The sequence below is a fragment of the Varroa jacobsoni genome, unplaced genomic scaffold (assembly GCF_002532875.2).
Source record: "Varroa jacobsoni isolate VJ856 unplaced genomic scaffold, vjacob_1.0 scaffold_945, whole genome shotgun sequence".
NCBI lineage: Eukaryota > Metazoa > Arthropoda > Arachnida > Mesostigmata > Varroidae > Varroa > Varroa jacobsoni.
In genome coordinates, this window is record NW_019213847.1 from 75,255 (window position 1) to 100,315 (window position 25,061).

Genomic DNA, 25,061 nt, shown 5'->3' on the forward strand with positions numbered 1-25,061 from the left:
TCTCAAATGTCAAAAAAAAGAGTCCTCAAAGTTTGGCGTCAACCAGTGCGCCACGTGCGCGCATGTCTTGACAACAATCAGAGACTGAGTACAAGCAGACATAAGGGGTGATACCCCAGTTAGGTTATCGATAGGGTGGTGTTTCTTGAGTTCGTGACCGTATAGCTGAAGCACATCAGAGTTCATTCTTGGATTAGCGTTTGCGACGATTGAATTTGTTCTTTCAGCGAACAGCAAAGTAAGCAATAACTCCGTCGAACCGTCAGGCGTTTTTATTCGTTGAGAATAGACACAGCGCTTTGATGGTGGTAGGAGCAGCGGGAGTAACGACAACTCATCAACGAGCGGTTTCTGGCAGCAGACTGACAATCGGCAGACGCTGTAAACCTTGATTCTTCTTTAGCTTTTTGTGACGAGACGACCGCCATCATCATTCTCGTCCCATACCGTCTTCCTTTCTTTTTAGATGTAGTTACTACCGTACATGCTCATAGTTCCGTTGCCGCTACGCGGATACTCCCGCGATTTTTCTCATCGTCATGGATGCACTGTTTGCTATCATTGCCGACATGGTCGAAAGATGTGGCTTTATCAGGGGGCAGCAGTTATCGGCGAACAGCAACGACAAGCGGGCGTCTGTCGCCGCGCGGACTGGCCGAATGTGCTTGCTCGACCAGCTGCTTACGGGAAGGGTGGCGTCCCACTTACAGTTGAGTAGCGACAATAACGACGATATTAACTATAGCAAACAGGCGCTGTTAACAAAAGGCCACTGGCAGCGAATGCCGGATTTATCTACCGTTTGTCTTGTACTGCTTCACAATGAGCTTAATAACAGGCCCTCCTATGCTGCCGCGATGGTAGGTCATCACCGTGAATACGAAGAGTGACAGGAAATGCAAAACAAGCCTTTCAACTCGAATGCAAACCAATGCAATAACCTAACGTCAGCCCGTTAGCTGGCTTATGCTTTTACGCGCATAAGTGAAAGGGCGAAGGTCCATAGAAAAGTCTATCCGATTAGTATTAATGGAAAAAGACTATTGAATATCAAGTAAGTGATAGTCGATGTAGCAGTTTGATGTAAAATGGAATGAAACAGATGATAACTGGGCTAGTAGACCAGAATTGCCGATGTCGTGAGTAACGGCGAACGTGATGTGGGGGTTGCTTGGGCGGCGCAATTGCTCCTTCAGTGATAATGTCCACCCGGATCAAAGCAGTTGCCCCACTACGTGGGGGAAGATATTCTGCTTTCATAACGAAAGTGCACAGTGTGCAACAAAGTAATATGAGTTACAGCCGGTTCACAACGGCGCGCAAAAGTATGGCACGAAACGGCCGGGGAAGTGGTGGCATTCTGTAGAACAGAATACGTCAAAGACAGCCAGCCGTACGTAGCCGTCGGCTGAAACAAGGTGGCAATGGCAGCAGCGACGACAATATTGCCATGCTCTGCCCTATATTATCTGCAAATGTTCCGCCAAGCGTATCCGTCTGCCCATTTAGACATAACAGTTTATAATAATTATAATAGCTTTTATGCGGTGCATGCTTTATTATGTTGTCCTGCTTGTGTAGAATGAATGGTTATACGTTAGACGGACGCGCCAGCAAATGGCCGTCAAAGTAAAGGCGACAAAACGTTCGCTGGGAGGCGTCATTTATTGGCGTTAGACGTCAGCCCTCACATCACTAAGTTATTCATCTAAACGTAATCAATGTTATAATTAGGTGTTGTTTAGTTTATCATGCCTTTTTGTTGTTAACTAAAGGGAAAGCGTTGGTCAGGAGAAAAATACAAACTATTAACGGGAACGCTGTGCATTTGACATCCGAAAGCCATAAGTTGGATGCGTCCTATGATAGATGATAGGGTATTGTGTGGCAGATGGGTAACAGAACAGATTCAATTGTTTATATAGTCAATAAAAGAGAAAAAAAACTAGTCTCCATTATATTACTGATGCCTCTCATGAAATCTTTTTATTTCTAGGATTCCGAGAAAAAGGGCAATAAACAGCGGAACAATCATGTTTAGCACTGAAGACGCTTTGCGTCCCGTTAGTAAATTTTATCTATTGGGCTTTAAATGTCAGTTTACGTTGGACCACATCAATGGACTGGCGCTGATCATGCGTACTGCTAAAGAGATCATTTATTGCAACAGAGGGGCTCAGCTACACGAAGTCGGAATAAACGATAATAAGTGGATCCGAATAAGACCATTAAAGACTCACCCGTACGATACGAAAACACTGGCCCAGTCAACTGAGATCAATACGGCCGATTTTTTTGCAATACTCTGCTGTCTATCATTTGTTCAACAAAAACTGTGTTCGTCAGCAGTCACCGGCCGCAGAGCTTTTAAGGTCCTTTGAAAAAAATGATAGATGCACACGACACAATCCATATTTACTAATAAATAAGAGAAAAAAAAAAAAAAAGATAAAATCTACAGGCAGAACAAACGGATTCGTTTATGCATTAATAATAAGTAGGTCGAGAAAAACATGGAAGAAGCTGGAAACACATCAAAGCAGCTTTGTAGCTCAGTGTTCGTGCTCAATAATACTCAAATATACACCTTGTGCCGTTTTTTATTGACGTTCGGCTCAACTAACAAAAAAATAAAACGAATTTCGGTAGCTGTGCGTCTCATAATTGACAGACGGCCGCGGTACTTGTCGCCATTACAATCCAATGCCGTACGTACGTGTTCGTGCCACTTTGGTGCCAGACAGTTGTTATGCTACCCAACAGGTGGCTTACGGGCCGGCCTATATGCCTGATATATTCGTACGAAAAAGCAAAAATGACTTAAATGTTAATTACAATTATGTACGGGCTAGCAACAGAGACGGCAGCAGAAATAAAAGTTTTTTTCTTTTTTACTGCAACATACTTCTGTCGCTACAGCCGAAGACTGCGCAAGAATTTCCCTTGCAAATATCTCTTCTCATTAACTGAATGTAAAGATGTTGAGGATTGAGCTGCGGATCTATGCACGTACGCCATCGTCATCGGTTACTGGCAGTCGCTCGTTCCCTCCAAATGGGCTTTTTTTCTTTGTCGCCGATCAGTGTTGCTTAGCGATAGCGGTGGCGACCGTAACGGTTAATGCCTGCCAATGTTTTGGGTCGTTTCGCCCCATATCAGCGGTGTTGGGCTGGTGTGTGCGATGCTCGCGGTTCTGTACAGCCATTAACAGCAAAAAGATTTGCACAGCATTTGCGATATAGCCTCGCTATTCCTAGTCGTACTCGCGTTTCGCGAAAGACGACTCTGTTGAATATATTCTTACAATAATAATAATAATAGCTGGTTCGCTAGTTAATCGTACGATAGATTGTATCATAGAGTTGAAACACTGACGTTTGTTTATGCGTTATTTGTTTTTGGCGACGTTTATGTTTGTGGCTTTTGCGGCTGTGTTGGGGCTTCACTGGCGTGCATCGCGACAACGAATGTTCAATGTTTATTGCTGAACGATGGCACGAACGTGCTAGCAACATCATTTGCTATACTTTGAATCTATTTGGTAATAGTTTAAGCGCTCATTGATTGACTCATTCAAGTGATTTCTGAACGCGACAGATAAGACGACGTCAAAAAAGTCGGTCAGACAGCGTGTAACGGTAAAAAGGGACTTTCCGCGTTGATGAATACGTTGCCGCCATGAATGATGAGTACGTGAAGTCTGCTCGGTGGTTAAGACGAGTTCGTGTCATGTCCCGCGCGCGTTTATGTTATGTATCCGCAAATAGAGGACGATCTATAAATGTCTTATATGGTTGTTTAAAGACAGTGCTTTTATATGTCTAGTCTCTGAGCAACGAATGACGTAACAATCTTTCGGATCGTCAGCAGGAAAGCCGTAGCTTAACAGCTAGAGCTGATCTGTCGATATGTGGACCCATTCATTGTTTCAATGCATTTTCATCGCATGCGCCCTGTAAAATTTAAATAACCAAAAAATAAATCATTGTGGCCCCTAAATACATCAGAGCTAAAACGTTTCGAAAAGGAGATTTTTTAATTTCAAAATATCAATTACGACCTTTACCTCACGCGGGATGGGTATCTTGTAGATGGGCGTATTCATAAAAAGGGCATATTCATTTGTAGAGACTGTTTATAACAAGTCCATTACATAGAGACGTTAAAGGCTTCCCCATGAGGCCTATATGTCCATGGACACCATGATAGAAATTAAGATTAACATACACTACGATATGAGAAAGGTCGTTTATCGCGCATTTGATAGTTGGTAAGTCGCACTCCACGATACCGAGGTTTAACCTAATTAAAACGCATAGATAATTACTTTATCCTACGTTAAGAATTAATGGTTCTCTAATCACGCATCCACTAACTGTTAGAACCAAGTAGGGCTATTCTAACTTTACCCACAAACAAGTTTAAGTAAACCAAACTTTAGAAGATCAAGCTAAAATACAAAGTTCAAACAGGATCCCTGGTAGATCTGAGTGTCCTGTGCAGGGCATCAGATCAAAGCTTAAAAGCGGAACATTGCTTATATGAACGTAGCGTAGTTTAGAAAAACAGCGACCAATAGTAGGTGGTTCTCATTCTGTGGGTATCCGGTGCATTTGTCATTAAATCCGCGGCAAATTTTCTGGCTATAAAGTCGGTAAAAAAACTCGGTGCTCATATACTGGGGTCATATGCGAAATTAACTACCGGCCAAATAGTCGATACGTATATAAGGACGCAAAATTGTTCTTGCTAGAGAAGCACAGGGTAGTAACGCATTTTCCACTATGAGCTTTCCATTATGAGGGTTATGAGAAGCGCAGGACGTCACTGCTCTGGCGTCAATTCTGCACGAAAAATCGATTTGATCGCTTTTGACTGCGCTGTCACGCGCTCAACCGTGTCCTGTCTGAATGACATTCTACGTAAAATCATTTTGGACACATCGAGTAATAGCTTACTTTCTCCCAGATTACACACATATATATATATATAATAGTCGCGCCTGAAGGTCAAAGGATGACGTGCACAACTAAATATAATATTTCTCTGAACTTTGTCTCCAGGCCCTCATAGAGATTAGTAATGCCACATAGCTACATGGATAATATCCCTAGCAAATGCGTCAGCTGAACCGTGCGATTGTTCGATATTTAAAAACGAACTATTTCTCTATATGAACCGTACTTTGACGATACCCTACAGTGGAACCGCAAATCGGATCAGTGTGCCGGTTGAAGGGTCCATGAGGCCCTTTAAATCAATGGTCCTACTTGCGTTTAAAGCCATTGCGTGAATGCGCCTAAGATGTTCATCTGCTTAATTGCCAAAATTTTTGAACGATGCAAACAAGGATCAACTTCCGGTTTTGCTCGTTCCTGAGATATGAGCGCTGTTGTCTCGTCCGTGAAACGAGTTGAGGCTAATAACGTTAGTGAGTACCGCGGTTAGCTACGCTTCAGTGATGCAATTACGTCCTAAAAGGCCTGTTCTTCAGTTCGCGGACGGTAAACATTTCCTGCTATTTACACGCCTTTTCAGCGTATAATATGCCGTGCGGGTACGCGAAAAAGGAAGTGAACTAAGGAGCCATACAAACCATTTTTTTTACCAGCACCGCTCCGAGTTATCCTGGCGAATTCAGACCCTAAATGCCGACAATAAGTCCCTGCCATGTCAACAGGTCTTTTTTTGACATTTTCATTTTTGACGCTCATGCGGTCGGAGAAAAGGGCAGCGTCTAGGGACGGTATTTAGACTCACACAGCATGCTTACAAGGGCTTTGTCCGTTACCATTTTCGGTGACAACGAGCTAACTAACTACTAGTGTCATTTTACTGAAACGCCAAATGCTAACTGGACGGCTGTTACAGCGGGAAATGGGACATTAGACAGGGCGTTAATACTTCAGATGCGATGCTTCCATTGACCGTCGTTAGTTCCATTGCCAAGGATCCGATGCCAGTCCTACCGGGTTGCACGAGCGCATGCAAAATGTTCAATGTCTGGATGAGCGTCTGTAGTTTGAGCGGTGATAATCGTATGAACGGGTTGTGGACAATGGACTGTTGGTCTTGGTTGTGGATATCCTTTTTTCTCTACTTCCCTCTCTGTTTAATGGTTTCATCATCCTGTCGTTGCAATGGAGTCATCAGGATCAACGGCGACGCGATGCTGGTCGGTCATTCCATGGTGCGTATAGCTTCCGTTTGCAACTGGGCCGCATGACGGTGGCATCAGACATCACAGACAACTAGCTAACGTGCTGATACGTTTATTGAATGCCCAAGGGGGGTAAGAAGCTGGGAATAAGGCCAAAGGCGGATTTCTGGTCGTCGCTCATTCGAGCCAGCCAGACAAAGTTGCAGTTACCGCCAATAAAGGATAACCAGGCCACTGTTTAGTGAGTCTAGACAGAGATGCTCCTAAATTAGCGGCGCTGCCGACTTGCCCTACGGCCAAATCTTATCTTTACGAAAAGTGTACGTGCGTACGTGTGGGTGCACTATATAAACTGCTCTACATGAGAATGGGAGTTGCCGCAGCTACACATCAGTCGGCAGTATTTTATGAAGAGCGGGATAGACTGACGGGAAGAAGAGAGCTGCGTCCGATCAAATATCTTCTTACTTTTTTTGATATGGATTGCCCCGCCGCGGTTAACGTGTTATTTGTGATCATCATACATAGATATATATCTACATACGTTCATTTTATTTCAAGGTGGTAATAGGACCCGCAAAATGACCTACGCGCGTTTGCTACGTGGGTTCTGAAGCGAAATGAAAATGTTTCAGACATGTATTTTTACGCTTTCATGAACGTGACTTGGTAATCTCTTTGTGGCTGAGGAGAGCTCAACTGCTGTACATTAGCTGTTCGTGCTTGCTACACTATTCCCTATTGTAACTGGACCTGCTGTGAAAGTGGATAATCAGATATCGGCGGTCGGTAACGAAAAACACTCATCATAAAATAGGATGTTAGCATTTTTTTTTGTGACGTTAAAATCAATTGATTAACTGAAAGAGTAATCATAACAATAATTTTTCGTTTAAAAATTTCGAGCTGCTCACAGGTAAACGCAGTAGCAACTGCGTGCGGCAAAAACGTTTGTTGTAACCCATTTGTGTACAGATACGTACGTTAAAAGATCACGGCAACTTTCCATCGCAAGGGAGCATTGACGAGGGTGCTCGAGACGGGGGTGTATATTCACAATCAGTTCATAGTGATTATTGATTGCTCCCCCTGTGTCAACGGTGTTCCCAAGCAGATTCGAATATGTAAACGTGGACCAAGAGTTTACACTGCGGCGAGGGTCCATAAACTTGGTTTTATTACCACTTTTTGCCCCTCTGCAGCTTCGTATCTTACGCCTGGCGACCAGGACGACCACAACCTGCAGTATGTGTTTGTTGGGTTATCATAGGTCAAACCATAAAATCAAAGATACGGCCCCCATAGAGATAAGGTTTCGGATAGTAGACTCCTATTTTAAGCTACATTTGACTAACTATAGTAGGCATTTTCATTCGGCCCACTCACTCGTCTAGTCACAACATGCCGTAAATAAGCAAATCTGTTATTATTTTAATTATTATTATCAGTGGCAGTGGTCTTTCTTGTTGTTGTCGTCAAAATTTATTGCTCTATAAATTCTATCCTATTTTACGTCTGGAAGCAGGACTACAGCTGGAAAGTATCGTAAGCTCGTTCGTACTGTTAAAAACTCTGCTGGATACGATAGCGACATGTTTTTCTGTTAATGCTTTCTGCTCAATTAAATCCATTGGGAACAATGGTTGAATTATCTATCGGTGTCAGGGGAAACGAGTCGGCTGGGTCGACCACGCAATTTATCGCGCGATGAGTGCAGCTCTATATCGAAAAAAATAACAAAGTAGGATTAAAGCGTTCCCGCTTCGTGTATAAAGTCATGGAAACCTATGGGAACTGAACAACGAGCTTCTGCTACATTACGTAGTACCGTTCTGTATTTATGCCCAATAAATATGATTACTCTTCATCGCTTATCCGTGTCCTAAGAAGAATATAGTAGTTAGAATAATGAGTATTAAGTTAACGAGATGTTAGTTACGCACGCAAGCGGCCGTATTTCGTGTTCATGCTACTTTGTATAGAGAGATGACGTGATGGTGTGGCTCCGAATCGAGTTTCAAGAACACGCTTTGTTTCGCGCCGGCAACCATCCGTCTGATGGAACGCTTAACAGCGATACTGGCTAGAAAGCCATGAAGAACTCTGTTATTGCTTGACAGTGGAGCATCTCAGATATTGTTGGTTGTCATAAGTATGTTAATTGCGATGTATTTCGGCTTATCCGGTCCCCAATTTTCGTCCCCTGTCTGCTTTTCTCTGCGTTGAGTGCGTAGATCTACCCTATATTGAACCGAGAAAATGAAAACGTATTAAATATATTCGCGCGCGTGTTTCATTAACTGGGCCCATACTATGGGACAATAGATCTTGGCGTACGGAAAGATAAAGCCACGCACGTTATTCTATATTGACACACGTGAACACAATCGAAAGAAATGCTAAATTACTATTAAAGTAAAAAAAAATTTTCAGACGGCACACACATCCCCAAAGAACGCTAGGTCCTAAAAAGCGGCCAATGTGTCGCAATGGCGGAAAAACGTAATAAATGGCTGTTCGACCTGTCTGTCTGCCTACCTATGCAACATACGTCGATGCGACGTGCGTCCCTCGCTGGATTGCATTGAATCCCACATTGCTCGCGTTTGTCGAAGGCAAGGAGGCCTACTATGATTGTTGACGTGGTAGATACCTGCTACCGCCATGCGGTCACTAGCGTAGTCATCATACCGTAGTTGCATCGAATAAATCGAAGCTGAAATCGCCTCCTGTAGATCGAACAAAAATGGAGAGTTACTGCTGCTGCTGTTTTAAAAAAAAAACAGAACGCTGTCTTCCCTGCTATCACGCCGCTAATACGCCTGATAATGCCACTAATGTCTCAACGAATGATATACTATAATAGTTGGTGATGGCGCAGCAGCAAAAAGGAGGAGGGGGGCGGGGTGGACAGGACGTGGAGGGTTGGGGAGGAGGGGGAAGGGGTAGGAGGAAGAGGAACAAGAAGATGAAGCGAAAAGTGTAAAGAAAAGCTAAAGGAAATAAAGATATAAAATAACCGTTAACAAGCGACCAGAGAGATCCGTCGTTGCTAGATGTCGCTGTCAGAGCAACGGCAATATCGGCATCAAAAAATAGCAATAGAATTTTACTACTGTTAGAGGTGCCCTTTAGTTGCGCAACGACATTTAGCACGTGCTCGAGCATCGCTGTTGGGTCGGACTCAAAATAACCGGGAGCGTGGGAGGACAGAAAAAGCCAATCTGATCATAGACAGATCAGAACAAGGACAGCACGACTTGACGAGAGAGAAAAATTCACGTTACAGAAGCGGTCGCTGTTGTCGCTGACGTTGAAGCCTAGTGCATATTTGCGAAGCCAATGTCAATGATAATAGCCATAAGAAAGCCGATAGCGAAAATAAGTAGTCTGCCACGCTAGTTAACTGCGGGCAATTTGTTGTACTCAGGCGCACGCGCGTATCTGAACATACGTCGGGGCCTCCCGAAAAGTCCTGCTTTTATCGACATTGTCGGAAAAGGAATACAAGTAAACCGTCTCATGGAATTGATCAGACGGCTTTGTTTACCCGAAATGAAATAATGAATTATCATTTAATTGTTAGCAAAATATTGAAAGGCACATGCCTTATCTCTGTGACGTCAGTGTTAGTAGGGGGCGATACCTTGCGGTCAAACGAGAAACGAAACTTATACCTGTCTATTTGACAAATAGTGTTTGAAGCAACAAGGCTAGCGATCTTTTTCAGAAATTATCAATAAGCGTTCTACTCCGGAATTTTCCAACGGCCAACGAGTTCAACGGTGTATAATAATAATGAATAGGTCAGGAGCGGATTTGAGTAAATTTTTCGCCATCTATAGAGCCTCTCCTAAAGATTTCCGGTTCTGACGATGCTTTGCTACCCTTTGGGGTTAACACGGACAACAATTTACCCGTCACACCCGAATTGGTTCCAGGCAGAAACGTATTGAAGTTACCGTTGCTTTAACTATAAATGTTTGCACAATGTGATATAAAACGAAAGTCATTATCTGTCGCTCTTAAAACGCCGGAACGTGCGACAGCTGTTCTAAATTTGTGTCCTAACAGCGTATCTACATCATGTAATAAGCTCTTTTGCAGAAGCAGCAAAGCTTTTATTTATCTAAACTCGTCTTACTTGTATTGTTACACTATTACTAACAATGAGCCAATTATGCTGTACGTAACTGTTACTATCCACTCTTAATGAACGCATTGCCTATCATAGACCTGCGACAAATTCGTTACCACGAAGCTTTTAGCCTGCCGACAGGACGAGTTGGCGATGACAGGGACGATGCAAAGGGGTGACTTAATTTTTGACGCCAGAGATTGCTGATCTGTCGATCGAGTAGTCATGTGACAGTTTATACGAATGAAATCTACTATCGAATCAGCCAATTTTTATCGAATCTGAACTCTACAATGTATTACTGCATTATAGGTAGCTTGGCGGTACGTCACCTGGAGAGCCAGCACGTCTAAACCCGAAACCTAAGACAAGTACCCTTCAGGGTCGCGTGTGGGCGGGCGGGTTGTCGAAAATTGTGTTTCGCAGCAGCTTGCGACGTTTTGCGTTGCATTACTCTCATCGTATGTTAGCTCTGCTTGGCAGTTTTACACAAACCTAAATATTGTATTTCTTATCGTCCGCTGGGGTTGACATTTATCTGGGGTTCAAAGCGGCACTGGTCCGTAGGCGGCGGGCAGTGTGAGCACGGAGTTAAACAGTACGAGGAGCGAGTTGATCATCTTCTTCTTCTTCCTGTCGCTGCTTCTGATGGTCAAGAGTACTAGGGGTCGATTTGAATTTTGGTCAATTTGTAGCATAGGGGGGATTCGATGACATGTAATGAATGTCGATCCCGTAGCGACTAGAATATGCAATGTGTGCAGATTTGTCAAAGTTTATTAAGTGCTTTGTGGTTTTTAGCTTGCACTATCTCGCGTAGCGCGAACTATGCAAAATTGATGAGACTCTTCTTCTGTATGGCTCGTCTTTCAGGTCGCCATTTTACAGTACCTGAAGGGTTTCAATGATCTAAACTACCGTAGAGTGGATACTATTAGCAACGGTAACAGCGGATGAAATGAAATCCGGCGTTACAAGTTTACCGATTTAATGCCACGTAAATAAACAACTAGTCATCTCAGAGATCTTAGCACGTCTCCATATAATCTGCAGCACGAATTCTAAGATAGAAAAAAAAAAACAGACTTCTGTCAATTATATAATAATGATAATATCGTTGAATATTATGGATGAACAAGGTTGTTAGCAATGTAATAGCAACTCTGTCTATTGTTTCTCTTCTATCGTCAACGTTGTTGTCATCGTTCCGATCACATCGAAAAGGTTACTCTGAGTTGAAGCCAAAAGGCTCGTAAGCGTACGATGTAACAACAATATAATTTTGAAAGCTGCAATATATTATACGCTCCATTGTATTACTACGTGCGCGTATGCATAATATATAGTTGTTGTGTATGCGCCTGTTTTTCATTCTCCCCAATATACTATATCTAATGATATATATACACTCCAGAGATAGACAGAGGGGGAGACGTAAACAATGGGTGGAATTACTGATATCTGTATATGAAGACAAATCGATCATACATACATAAGTCGATCGAAGACTATTTACGTTATGTATTCCCTAGGTGTGTAGCTAACTCCTCCTGCAAGAACAATCTTTTCGCTCGATGCCTGTCAGCGTGTGATCGGATGAAGACACGCCAGCCATACCTCATTCATAATGTTAATTAATGTTATTACACAATGCAACACCGCTATTTCTAATGTCCATCTATATATAGTAAATAAAGCAACAGTCTGACGATTGCTGATGCTGACATGGCGAGTCCTTGCCATCCTGCGTCGGCGTCTCCGAATCGATACTGAAAAGAAAAACGAGCAGGAGAAAAGCAGGCGATGTCACATGTCGAATTCAAGGAGGGACACGCGGCCGCTTACTGCCAGCAGCTAACGTTGAACGTTTGAGGACCAGCAAGCGAGGGTGTATGAAGGCATTGAACTATAGTGGATTTGTGTCCATTCGGACGGGTAGCTGTTCCTGTTTAGACGCAGTGGGCCGATAGATTGTGCACGCCTTTGCTCGATCACTACCGAAGAATCAACGCTTTTGCGAATCTATGCCCTATTTCGTTATTATTCGATTTGTATTTATGTCTATTATCGGTGTATAATCTGTTTAGATATTGTTGTTTCCACTGAAGCTCGCTGTCCATTTTGCGACTGTTTCTGTTTAACACTGTTGGCTCCGCGTAGCGGCGCACAGTTTGGGCCACACCTTCGTTGTTCAGAATATACGCCTGCACGGGACATAGGCAGAAAATAACGTACAGAACGTAACGCAGATCGTACAGAAAAAAACATAACTTTTTTTTTTTTTGTTTTAATGTATTCCCTGGCGTATCTCTGGCGTAATGGAGACACTAACGACGATGGCGACGGCAGTTCTCAAAGATGATTGCTTTCTTAATCTTTGAAGGTCGTTATGTGCACCTGTAAATATGTGGGTGAGTGTCGATCGGTCGGCTGGTCGACGCCGGTAGGCAGAGTAAACAGTTCGTATCCGTCCAAAGTCGAACGCTGAAGCCTCTTAGGTTACGTTAGGCTGGATAGGATTGGCTAAGTAAACAAGCGAGCCGCTTAAATTTCACTGGGGAACAAGGCCGTCCTATAGCCAGTGGGGTGAATGGGCAAACGGGGGTTGATAAGGAAAATTTAAACAGGGAACAAGACAACGATAATAACGACATGACAAACGGTATTAGGACGACACAAAGTGACGATAACAATGATGATAGATAGCCAAGACAAATCTGCTATCGTACGTTGCGTTGTGATTTCCGATATGACGAGTGTCATATCGGAAACAACCGACGCTAGAGGATTGTTCGATTGTAATCTAGATAAGCCACGGGTGTGGCAACAAATGGAATAACTCAATTTATCGGTCTAATACAATAACAATACGTGATTTCCAATCGGTTACCAATCAGTATAGCCGTATAGACACTAAACGGCTATCAGCTAGGTAACAAATCAACAAGTAGCTAAATCGGTGCCGATGTCGCTAGTAACTCTATTCGCTCTGAGCACAAGGCCACCATATACAATGTCTATAAATCAGCGCCACTAGAAGGGTACTATCTTCATGGGTAATGCTTTTCTCCAAGACAATTAGTTTACTCCTAAACGGGCGGGATACGTTTTATAGAGAAACTAATTGAACACTCTTACCGCGAAATGGATCAATCCGATCTATTAGTACATACGGAAAAATATTGAAATCAACGAAAGCTATGAAAGCCGGTATGCGCCAAATCAACATCATGCAAACTTAAGTACACTCGAGTATTTAGGATACTATTTAAAAAAAGGATCAGGTAGTTGAGATCTGTGCATTGGTTTCTCGGCCGTTGAAAGAAGTATTCCAATTATTGAAATAATTTAAAATTAAAACGAAAATTCAGATGGGTTAAGAATTGCTGGTAACGAGCAAACAACCACTTGATAGGAACATACTTACTTGTTTGAAATTTTGCGCGTACAATAAACAAGCTTTTGACAGGTGCATTCAACTTATGAGCAGAATCAATATACTTGGCCTAGTCTGATGCCTTATCTACATATTATATCGATCTTAGTAATATTTTTGTTATTATATGACTAGAACCAGCTGTACGTATTTAATCCTAGTTTGACGTCGACATTTCAGTGGGAGATTGAGAAGACGCTGTTTTAAGCACAGAGAAATCCCATAGTTAGAATACTTTGTGATTAAAAAAAAGTTAGGCGCAGGGTAGGGCACAAGTGTCGAGCACGGAACATCTAAAAATCACTATTCTTTCTTTTTGTTTCTTTAGATTATCGAAGAAACAAAATTTCTGTATATGATCATTCCATCCTGTCTGTTGCATTAAGGGTTACTTAGCTGTTCATATTTTGTAGCAAAGCACGCTCACCTATCTTGACGAAGGCCTTAAATCACTGCTTTGCAATGATTTTTTGATTATCAGGGCAGAACCCAAGACGGAGAAAGAACGGACTAATTGACTAAACTATCGGAGAAGTACGTACGCTTCGTTGAAAAGGACGATAGCAATGCAACTGACAGAGGTAGAGGTAAAGTATAGATAGACAAAACGTGTCGGCGACATAGGACCCTACAGCCCTAACATAGGACTTGTGTTTTAGATTATGAAGATAGTCTATTACACTGATCTGAATCACGTGTATCAAGGCTCAGTATCAGCAAGTCAGAAACGAAAACAAGAGCTGGGGGAGTTGAACTCTAAGATCTATTTTTTCCCTTACATCTCGTCTTCGATTCGTTTAAAAAATCCTCTGCCATAAAAGACACTGACCGAAATATCACCTGCGAGATCACGGCAATATTTTTCAGTTAATGTTAAACGCTAGTAAAGTGCCTATAGCCAGAGACAATATATTTGTTAACCCTTCTACCATATGCAGTTCCGCCATAAGAGCGGCCAATCTCTCCCAAGCTTTGTATGTATGAGCCTTCGAAAAGTGGCGATTTTTTTTTTTTGATATTTTCCGTTGCAGCCTAAGTGGCGGCTTGTTTCGCCTGTCTTTATTATCTGCAAAAAAAAATTCTTTTCGGTGAAATAGGCCAAAGTGTGTCCTTTTTGTCGTGCGCGTTTGCTACTCTTTCAACAATGGCGGGTAATGATGGGTGGGGACAGATTTTCTGGTGCTCGCTTCTGATGTCTTCCCCTGCTTTCGTGAGCGAACAAACCCATATAGGCTAACTGAACTGCAACAATTTGCATTGATCTCTTTGTCTCAATTTCAAACTTGCCTATATGTTATATAAAAAATAAGAGCAGAGTTTCTATGGTGACATTGATGTAGTGTTTACATGAAGTTTTGTTGTTCTCAACGTTGCCGTTTTTTGGCCAGAGCTTAGCGGGGTTTTAATTGTTTCTGGTTGCTGATCAGGAATTGCCAAACACTTTTCAACAACTATCCCATAGGGGTAGAAAGTTCTCCGATCTTCCGTTCGGCAGACCTTGACGATGAAAGATAGTTCATTCTCAAAATACATACGGGTTCTTTGTTGTACATTTGTCCGCGACTCTCCGCCTATCGGATTCTTTTCAAATCGCTCAAATGTTTTGTTCTGCGTGTTACTCATTGCCAAAGCTTTACCACAGCTGTAAGGTGTCGCCTTGCTTCTTGCTTAATTTGTTAATATGATCTGACCCTGCAGAGGTGGTTGATCAGATCTTCTACTACGTTTACAGATTTTTTTTTGCAATATTTTTACAATAATCAACATGAACTGAATATGAATGGATAGAAAAAATTCTGCTTTTGCTCGGTATCGCGATAGCAGCCTGTTGGGCCACGGCAGTTGTTTTTAGTCCTAAAAAAACGTGGTAAATTTTTGTTGGGCGATTCAAAGTACGGCGGCGCACTGCTAGATATCCTGAGCTTATCGTTGTTTGTCGTATTTCAAATTTACAATATAATGCCAATGTGGTATTCGCGTATGCACCATTAAACAACTGGTTCTAGCAGGCAAAACGCGGAACGGCCATTTTCTCTGATGAGACCAAAGAAAGGAACATAACCTTATTCTACTTGCACCCTCATTCTAACCCATAGTACAATTGTTTTTGTGTTAAAAATGTTTAAGAGTAGTGACGACGACAGTAGGTGAATGGATGTTATAATACATTGCTTTGTCATCAACTAACTTACACTCCACCTGTTAAAAATATAGGAATTAGTATTCTAATAAATGTGCCATACTTCATGGTCTACTAATAAGCAAATATATATTAAAATATATTATATATAGTTAGTTTATATTGATCTCTTTGGTAGAGTTATAACAGCCGACGAGACGTAGAAGGTAAGACACATCTCGAAACAACTAACAACAGAAAAATTTCTATTTTCCTGTCATTTTTTTTTCTGTGGCAGGTTACTTTCGTATAATACATAGCTAGGCGAATGAGAGCCGCGAGTCGCGTTTGCCTCTGCGTTATGGTGATGGCTGTGTAATCGGCTGACCTCTTCCGGCGCCTGACACAATCTGATCTCAGACGACGAATCTCAACAAAAATACCAGCTACAATGAAGATAAGTTTAGGTGATCTACCTCGCGTGCGGTGGCTACAGGTAGCTCAGTATTGTTTGGGAGTATTTACGTTATGGCTGGCTACAAGCGGACACCTTGTGACTGTCTTGGCCGCCGAAGGGATCACGTCTGAAATGAATCACCCGGTTAGAACGGTTCGCATAAACCGTAAGTTCACCGCTTTTCTATTCAGGGTATACTTTCCATATTCAAAACTGGCCCAAGCAACGAAAGAAGACATCTTGTTGACTAACCCATATCGTATTTTGTTGTAAGTCGCCTTTAGCTTGCAACAATAGCAATGCCTATGGACCATTAGAAACAAACCTTCCTCCTAATCAATATCTTCAAGTCGTTCTTTCGTTTTTAAATTTCTTTTGAAATATTATTTTTATGTAGACTGGCGTTGTTAGCTGCATGTAGCTCCCATAAAAATCACATAAACATTTTTGAAACTGAACAATCTTTGAACTACGATGATTTTGTATTCTCAATTTTTTGCATATTTCTGACAGTTCCTGGATGGCTTTTCCCCTATTCTGTCGTGTTCTCATAGATAATTTTCCCATCTACGGTTTCTCGAAGTGAGTCAATAGTGGGATAGATTATCCACGCTGTTTGCGGTACGACAAGCCCGCTCGGACCTAGATGGGGAGATTAAGCGGATTGGATACTCCTTTGCTCAATTCAGGAAGTCATTAAAACAAGACGACAGGTTCTATCGCTGCCATCTAGATAGCTTTTCAGCGATCTACGAGCCTCTTAAGGAACTTAAAACAATGCGCTACATCATTTCTGTCATTTTTGGCAAAAAGTACCAGCTGCCCTTCTGTCTTTCGAGTTTTGCGTCCGATATCGCCATTCATTTCATCATGATCTACAAATTCGAACCTAGGCAACAACGTGTCCCTAGGATCAGCAGGCAAATACGTTACCTAACAAGCTATTGGGGTGACAATACCAGCTGGCCCTGATGTACATTGTCGGCACTACCATCACCTTACGTCCCATTTTATTTATTCGACACTGCAGTAAAACTTGATTTCTGCGGCTTGCGGCTGAGATCGTATAATCTTAATTTATAGCAACTGTGTACTCCAGACAAATTTTTTTTATTGGTTAAAGTTCTAAAAATTGACGTGGAGTACGCCACACACTTTTGCCTGAAGTCCTCGTAGGGACACATTTTTTTATTCCGTTTTCGCATTTTCATTATTCGATTTATAATTTTGTAACACATTACATGTGAAATGCCGGTTTTAGCCGGCAGAGGCCTTAGACTCCAAACTTTGGTTTTTGTATTTAGTTTTCTCCCGTTGCCGCAAGGCGCTTTTGTCGTCCGGGTACCATCTGGTTATTTTCTAGCTCCAGTCAACGTTCTTGAAACATTTGCACTGATCATGCTTTCGCTTAAGACCTAAAGACTACAGTAACTATCAGCCAAACCTCGTCTGCTGTTCGAAAGTTATTCAATTTCAAAGTGGGCCGGATGTATATATAGAAGTGAGGAATGCTTTCAACCGAAGTTGCATAAAGCCTGCCCAAAATGACCACTTCATTTAAAGTTTCTTTCACGCCTAAACTGGAATCGTTCGACTAGAAAGCACCGAATGACGCCAGCGTTGTGAAAAAGAAAGACTTATTTAAATTCTTATTTAAAGCATACAAAGAGTTTCCCTGTTTTCATACAAAATAGGTACAATTGACATTTCGAATTGTAGGTGGCGCTGCCGAGGATCAAGGAGTACGGTTCGCGCACGATAGTGCGAGTAACTTCAGCCAACTTCTAGTCGATGAAGTCAACGAGCAACTTATTGTCGCTGGGCGAGACTTTCTCTTTCGGCTGAATTTGGACAATCTAAGCCGACTGGACGTCGAACGATGGGCTTCACCGACTGATACTGTATCCCTATGCATCACAAAGGGCCAATCGTCAGATGACTGTCGAAATTACATTACCTCGCTATATAGTCACAACGGGACGCTTTTTACCTGTGGAACAAATGCATTTGCCCCACTTTGCCGCCGTTATTCGCTCGTCGACTTTTCAAACGTTATCGAAGAGGAATCCGGCAAAGTAAAGTCACCACACTCGCCGGGGGTCAACAGTACCTCGGTCATGACGGGTATGCTATAATTACCCTTCTAAAATGTCCTCTTTTCATAATTATGATAATAATAATATGTTCTTGCAGCTTGTTTAATACTAGGTCTTTATTTGATAGCAATTCATTTTCACATTTTGCATATAATTGTAGAAAGTGGCATTATAGTTTATCAATTAGATATAATCATATGTTTCGAAGATACGTACTCATTAAGTCAGCTTTGCTAAGATCAGAACAGGGTATATAGCCAGCGACAGAATTTTTACTTTTCATGTTTACATTAACGTTTCTATGCCACTAATTTATTAGGAGAAGTTTTTTTTTTTTTTTATTTACTGTATCGACTAAGTATAGCTTTGTCCTATCCTACCGATAATTCTGAAAAAAACCGAAAAAACATACCGTATTTCCAATAGGCCAAATTAAGTGTAAAATAAATTTAATATATGTATGCAATAAGTGAAAATATAATAATATTATTTGTTATGCTTAGCGTACGTCTCAAAATGAGTTAGATAAAAATCTATATTAACCGCTTCGATGGACTGTTTCTATCGCACCCCTCCTGTGGGTGTTTCAACATATCTAACGATATGAGTGAGTGTATTAATTGCCGGTTGGTACAATTTCAGCTAATGGCGACCTGTTTGTCGGGTCCCGCATCGACTTTGGCGGCAACGATCCGACAATTCTGAGATCCGGCGCTCGACCGCTTCTCCGTACGCCACAGTACGCGCAAGAGTACCTCAGCAATCCGCAGTTTATCGCCTCGTTTGAGGTAGGTCCATTCGTTTATTTGTTCTTTCGAGAGGACGCTGTTGAATACCTCAGTTGTGGCCGTGCTGTTTACTCTCGTGTAGCTCGCGTTTGCAAAGATGACCCCGGCAGCGACAAACATAGCTGGACAACGTTTTTGAAGGCGCGTCTCAACTGTTCGCTGCCAGGCAGTATACCATTCTATTTCAATGAGCTACAGAGCGTCGACTATCTGCCTGAACGGGAGACGTTCTTCGCTGCATTCACTACCGGAGAGTAAGTACTTAATAGCATATCGTGTCACTCAGAGGCGTGAATCGCAATTACTGCTTAACCTGAAAGGACGTCATGGATGTGACTGCTTTGGGGAAAGCAAGTTTTCAAAAAACTAGTCCGCCGTAGGCCGATGACGGATGTCTACCAATTGCCTACATGAGTTCTATTGCAATCTTATCTTAATTTTTCATAGATTTATTTCGTATGCGAGGTAGCAGCATCGAGCTCTAGCAGCGGCAGTAGCTCACTGTCATTTGACAATGATAAGTATTTTACTAACTCATATGACAGCTATGGACAGGCGTAAGCTGAAATAAAATCAGTAGTAGTAATATTTAAGGTCAGAAAGGAACAGCTCGGGTACGTTATTCAAAACGAGATGACCGACTCGTTGTGGTCGTATCATTCGTCTGGTAACAGATACTAGGATTTAGACGAAATGGGCTTAACCACTCATCCCGATACGCTTATAGATGATATAGTTTCCCTATTCTGCCGTCACTGATCATATTTTTATCTATTACAATTTTCATATCCACAGAAACAGCATCTACGGTTCGGCTGTTTGTACCTATACGCTGGACGACATCGAGACGGCATTTCGTGGCCCGTTAACGGGTAACTTCGATCGCTGGCAGAAAGGGAAAATAGCCAGCACCCGCTTTCAGTGTCAGTGGTCAGACGCGAACAAGGGACCTGATGGTCTCACCCATGACGACGTCATTGATCTGAGAAAATACCAGCAGACGTTCAATGCTGTGCAGGCGTCACGCGCTCGACCTCTATATCATGCTGAACTTGAGCGTATCATACAGCTTCAGGCTGACGAAGTTCAGATGAAGGCGTCTTCTTCTAAACAGCAGAATAGGGCAGGACATGTCGGAGCTGATATTCTCTCTGTACAAGTCGTGTTTGCCGTCACCCTTGAAGGAACCATCAAGAAAGTCGTGTTCAATCCGCTGCGAAACTCAAGCTGTGTTGTAGAGTATTTCCGTCCATTCTCCGACAGCGAGAAACTCAATCAACTGCATCTGCACAAGCGACGTCATGCCTTATACGCGGCGACGGATGTCAGCGTACTGAAGATACCCCTTAGCTTATGCAAATCGTACAAAACACGATTGGCCTGTCTGGGCACAGGCGATCCGTACTGCGGATGGAATAATCGCGAAGGACGTTGCAGTTCTGCGCCTGACGGCAACATCGATGATCCAAAATGGGAACAAGCCCGTGCTTGTGCTGCCGATGACCGAGTTGTGGATGGGGGATGGAGTCAATGGAGTAGTTGGAGAACGTGTGGCCTGCTCGCGCTCGACGGCGACGAATGCTTCTGTCGTCAGCGGAGATGCGACTCCCCAGAAGCACTGAACGGCGGTGCAGACTGCCAAGGAGAGGATGTACGTACAGTTTCTGTTGAGAGTATTTCAGTGTAGCTTGCTGAGTGTTGCATACCTTGATCTCATTAGTAGAAGGACATCGTCATCCGTAAAATTAGACTATGCTAGTTAGAATGGAAGCATCAAAGAATCGTTTACATAGTATAGCGTAATTATGTTTTTACAGCTTCAAGTAGCGAACTGCACCCGCCATGGTGGATGGACAGATTGGAGTGCGTGGTCTGCCTGCAGTGCGCCTTGTGGACCAGGTTACCAACACCGTACCAGATCCTGCACCAACCCGCGACCAGTCTTCGGAGGACGTACGTGCATTGGACAGTCTCGCGAGGAGCGTGGCTGTCCAGGCAATCCGGTTTGTCACCCATCGGGTGGTCAAGGCCAGCTATCTCCAGCTGTGAGCGGCATCACTCATTGGAGCGAATGGGGTGTTTGGTCTCCATGCAGCGTGAAATGCGGCGGCGGTTACCAGATCCGTCAACGTGAGTGTACCTTAACAGGCGCACGGGATTGCGAACTTGGATGTACGAAGGAGTATCGAGCTTGTAATACACACGAATGTGCTGAGGTACGCAGCGCCGCCGAATGGACTCAGTGGCTCATTACGAACCAGACAGGGAAGGGCCACTTCGAGCAGCGGTTCCGCTATCAGTGTGTCGCAAGGGTACCTCATTCTTCGATTCTCCGACTGGTCGCCACGAAAAAAGAGAGGCTCTGCAGCGACGTGAGTGTTTGCCACGACTCGAGGTACGCTGCGGCAGCGGCGGCGATGTCACCCAACGGCACATGGAGTGAATGGTCGCCTTGGGCTGAATGCACGGTGACATGCGGTGGAGGAATCCAACGTCGCGAGCGATTCTGTATCGGGGGCAGCTTTGATGTTGGGGGAGTTGATTGTCAAGGTCAGTCGATCGAGGAGCGTCAGTGTGCAGTCCATTCCTGTCCGACCGAGGGTTGGTCAGAATGGACCGATTGGTCCGAATGCGACCACCGGGGGGAACAACATCGAAAAAGGCATTGTATCGCGAAAGACGAATATCGACGCCGCTGCCTCGGCGGAGTCCACACAAGAGAATCTCGTATCTGTTTGCACGAAGGCGTTTCGTTGGCCGCCGTCAGTGCCGTACAGTGTGGTGGAACTAGCGCTCTAGCCGTCACGGGGGCGGCGATCGTTGCCTACATGGTCGGATTAATCACGATGATTCTGGCAGTCCGCATCTACAACCAGCGTCATTGCGAGAATGCCATGCTAAACGCAACACCCCTATCAACCAGCCTTCAGCACATCCCTGTGCCGAAACGGCTCGGCTCTCTACCCCTTGTGCCTGTAGAAAATAACACTTATGTGCCCACCTTGACCTTCAAGGGCCCGGGTCAATTTAGCACGTTACAGCATCCTGCAACGGCCGTAAAAGCGGCCACAATCAAACGGAGCAACACCTTTCGAGCCCAGATTAGTGACGATCATAATTTCTAAAGCTGTTCGGAGACGTATTTGGTGATAAACACATATTGACTGCACAGTAGCGACGCGAGACCGAAGCAAATAGGAAAACGCACATGAATGAAGTGATCCAATTCGAGCGCGGCTGTGTCAGGTGACGCTGCCGACTTTATAACCGGTCTGTATGATTGAAGTGAATGAACGTCTGTTTTTATCAATGGCTAGTAGGTGTTTGCGTATTCGGATTTACGCGTACTTGAGGCGATTATTTATTAATCAACTAATCGTACCTATTTACTCGAAAAGTTTGTGACTGCCAATTGTTGCGTATTGGCACAGTACGGCTTGCGGTGTCCGCTACAGTGGGCAAGTGTAAATTGCAAATCTAAACAATAATCAATTGAAAAAAATTCGATCGAAATCCCCGACCGTGGACGAATCGGCCAATATCGATGACCTAAACTAACGTCGATCGCAGGGCCAGGACGCTGGCAGGGCTATAAATTCAGCACCGGGATAAAAGCATGGACTGTTTCACTTGGAAACGATTCGATAATGTGCGGAGTGAGATACGACGAAATGATTGAACGCGGCATAATATCGAAAAGCATGCAGTATCTTCTGTTGAGCGGCGACGAAGCTAGCCGTCTGCGACTTCCCAGTGTGGACACATGTACAATGTCTGATAAGTTAAGGCTAAGTTTAAGGGTCCATGGGTACGATTGGGGTACAAATATTTGAGACTCGTTTAATTTTTTTAACTGTATTATCATCAGTCGTTGTCACTCATCATCACTTTCACTCGAACTATCATAATTATGACATTTACATCATTACAATGGTGCAAATCGTATGGTTATGCTACGTGCTATACGTGCATGCATAGTACGTACGATGTACCACATATATCACTTTGTATATATAAATTTATTCAACATGGGAAAAAACTCCGATCAACATCGCATCGAATTAGATCTGTCCTATGTATTAATAATTATTGTTAGTTACTATTATCGCGCTGAAACTGACGTATATCTACACAAAATAGGATATTGTAGTAAAGTAATTATTGATAAATATCGTATACTTGAATAATCAGAAAAAGCCGGTAATAATTTAACGACCGTCATACAGTTATCGTCAGGCCAGTGGCGACCGATATGTTATTGTATTTCTATTGGAGAGACGCGATAGATTTGTTCACGACGAGACGGATGAATTTGCCCCCACTCCGCGTATAATTACCAACGCAACTTTCGATAAGGACAGAAGAATATTGTCGCTATTGGACATTACTACAATACACAACGGACCTTCGTCTCGCTAAATCCACAACGAGGATGTTTGGGCGGCGGGGGCGGAGGCGGGGGGATCAGTAGGATGTCAGGCCGAAGTACGAGGAGATTTTAATACATCGTTTATCAAGTCTCAGAAAAGGTTCAGAGGAAAAATGGCTTTATTAGTTAGAATTCAATGCAGGCCATTGACTCAATGTTTGTTGGTATAACGTTGTCTATAGCATTTCTAAGTTGGACAAACTTAGTCAAGCTTGGGTGGCAGCGTGCCTACTTACTAGACCTGACAATAGGTGAGGTGTTTCACGTTTGCGTAGCATAAAGCTTGACATCAGTACTGGATAGAAAGTTTGGAACTTTTATTTTTACTTACGCTAGAGTAACGTTTAACGGCAACCTGAAAAATTCTTAATAGTGTGCTTAGATGATAGGCATGAAGTACGATTAGGGCACGCCTGATGATTGTACGTTTATTTTAGAGTGACACGAAGCCATCACAATTCACTATCCTAATGATTTCTTTATTCAAGTAGTAAAAAATGGCTCGTTTGCTTCGACTGGCTAACTGTCGTTCGTTTTAGGCTGAATCGAGACTGATGCTGGGAAAAGCTGAATTTGTCAAACATTATATTAGACAAACATGCATTCAAGCTAGCCTTTCTAGAGAGCAAAATGTTTAAGCTAGTGTCTGTCTCAGTCCCTAAATCTGAGCTGCCCCTATTTTCCCGATACGCACTCTAACGTTATAAATCGTTGCTACCACCGAAAACATCGAGAGCGAAGGCCACTCAGTAAATCTTGCGGAATCTATATGACCCACATTGCATTATCCGAACATATGAAGACACGAGAGTAACATGGTAACAGTAATAATGAAGATCGAAAGCAAAATAGTTCTATTTGCATATAAGGTGTATATAGTTAAGATGTGACAGTATTTAAATTGCAGAAGAAAACAACTGAAAGGAACGCCATGTTGAAATGATCGAACGGATCACGAAGACCGTTATCGAGTGCTCATACTGGAAGAACAAATTTTATGTTAGTTTTTGATTTTATGCCCAATAAAAAAAGTTTACTGATTAAAATTTAGGCGTTTTGCGTATCGATGCGACCAGAACAATCTCTTACGTAGATTATTACGTATATATATATATATACACACGTAAAAAATCACAGTGGTGAAATGGCCAAATCAAGGCTGTCTTATATATGCATACGTCGAAGGAAGGGCAAATGGTAGCTTATAACATCGGTTTGTTCTATAAGGCGACGTATTCTTATTTCAATGCTATATAACGACCTTTCTATTGTAAAATTAGATTTAAATCGACTTTTTTTCTAGAAGGTAGGTTCCGTTCCTCTTTCACTTATACCTAGGCCAAGTCGCCAATCACAGGGCTAATTTTCAGGACGAAAGTAGACCCGATGCATCTTCCGCCGTTGACGGTTAGCTTAATCGGATGCCGCCGTTAACCTG

The 25,061-nt window shown here is 42.9% G+C and overlaps 1 protein-coding gene across 2 annotated transcripts in view; it reads left to right on the plus strand.

Annotated features, from left to right (window-relative positions):
* Positions 1-24,669, plus strand: part of LOC111265240 (semaphorin-5A) — a 69,622-nt gene extending 44,953 nt beyond the window's left edge. For both annotated transcript variants that reach the window (XM_022841739.2, XM_022841740.2), the window contains exons 3-7: positions 16,152-16,476; positions 18,030-18,434; positions 19,049-19,448; positions 19,990-20,845; positions 21,012-24,669. In XM_022841739.2, coding sequence (XP_022697474.1) covers positions 16,305-16,476; positions 18,030-18,434; positions 19,049-19,448; positions 19,990-20,845; positions 21,012-22,319 — 3,141 coding nt within the window. In that variant the 5' untranslated portion in view covers positions 16,152-16,304 and the 3' untranslated portion in view covers positions 22,320-24,669. The remainder of the gene's footprint in view (positions 1-16,151; positions 16,477-18,029; positions 18,435-19,048; positions 19,449-19,989; positions 20,846-21,011) is intronic.
* The last annotated feature ends 392 nt before the right edge of the window (positions 24,670-25,061 follow it).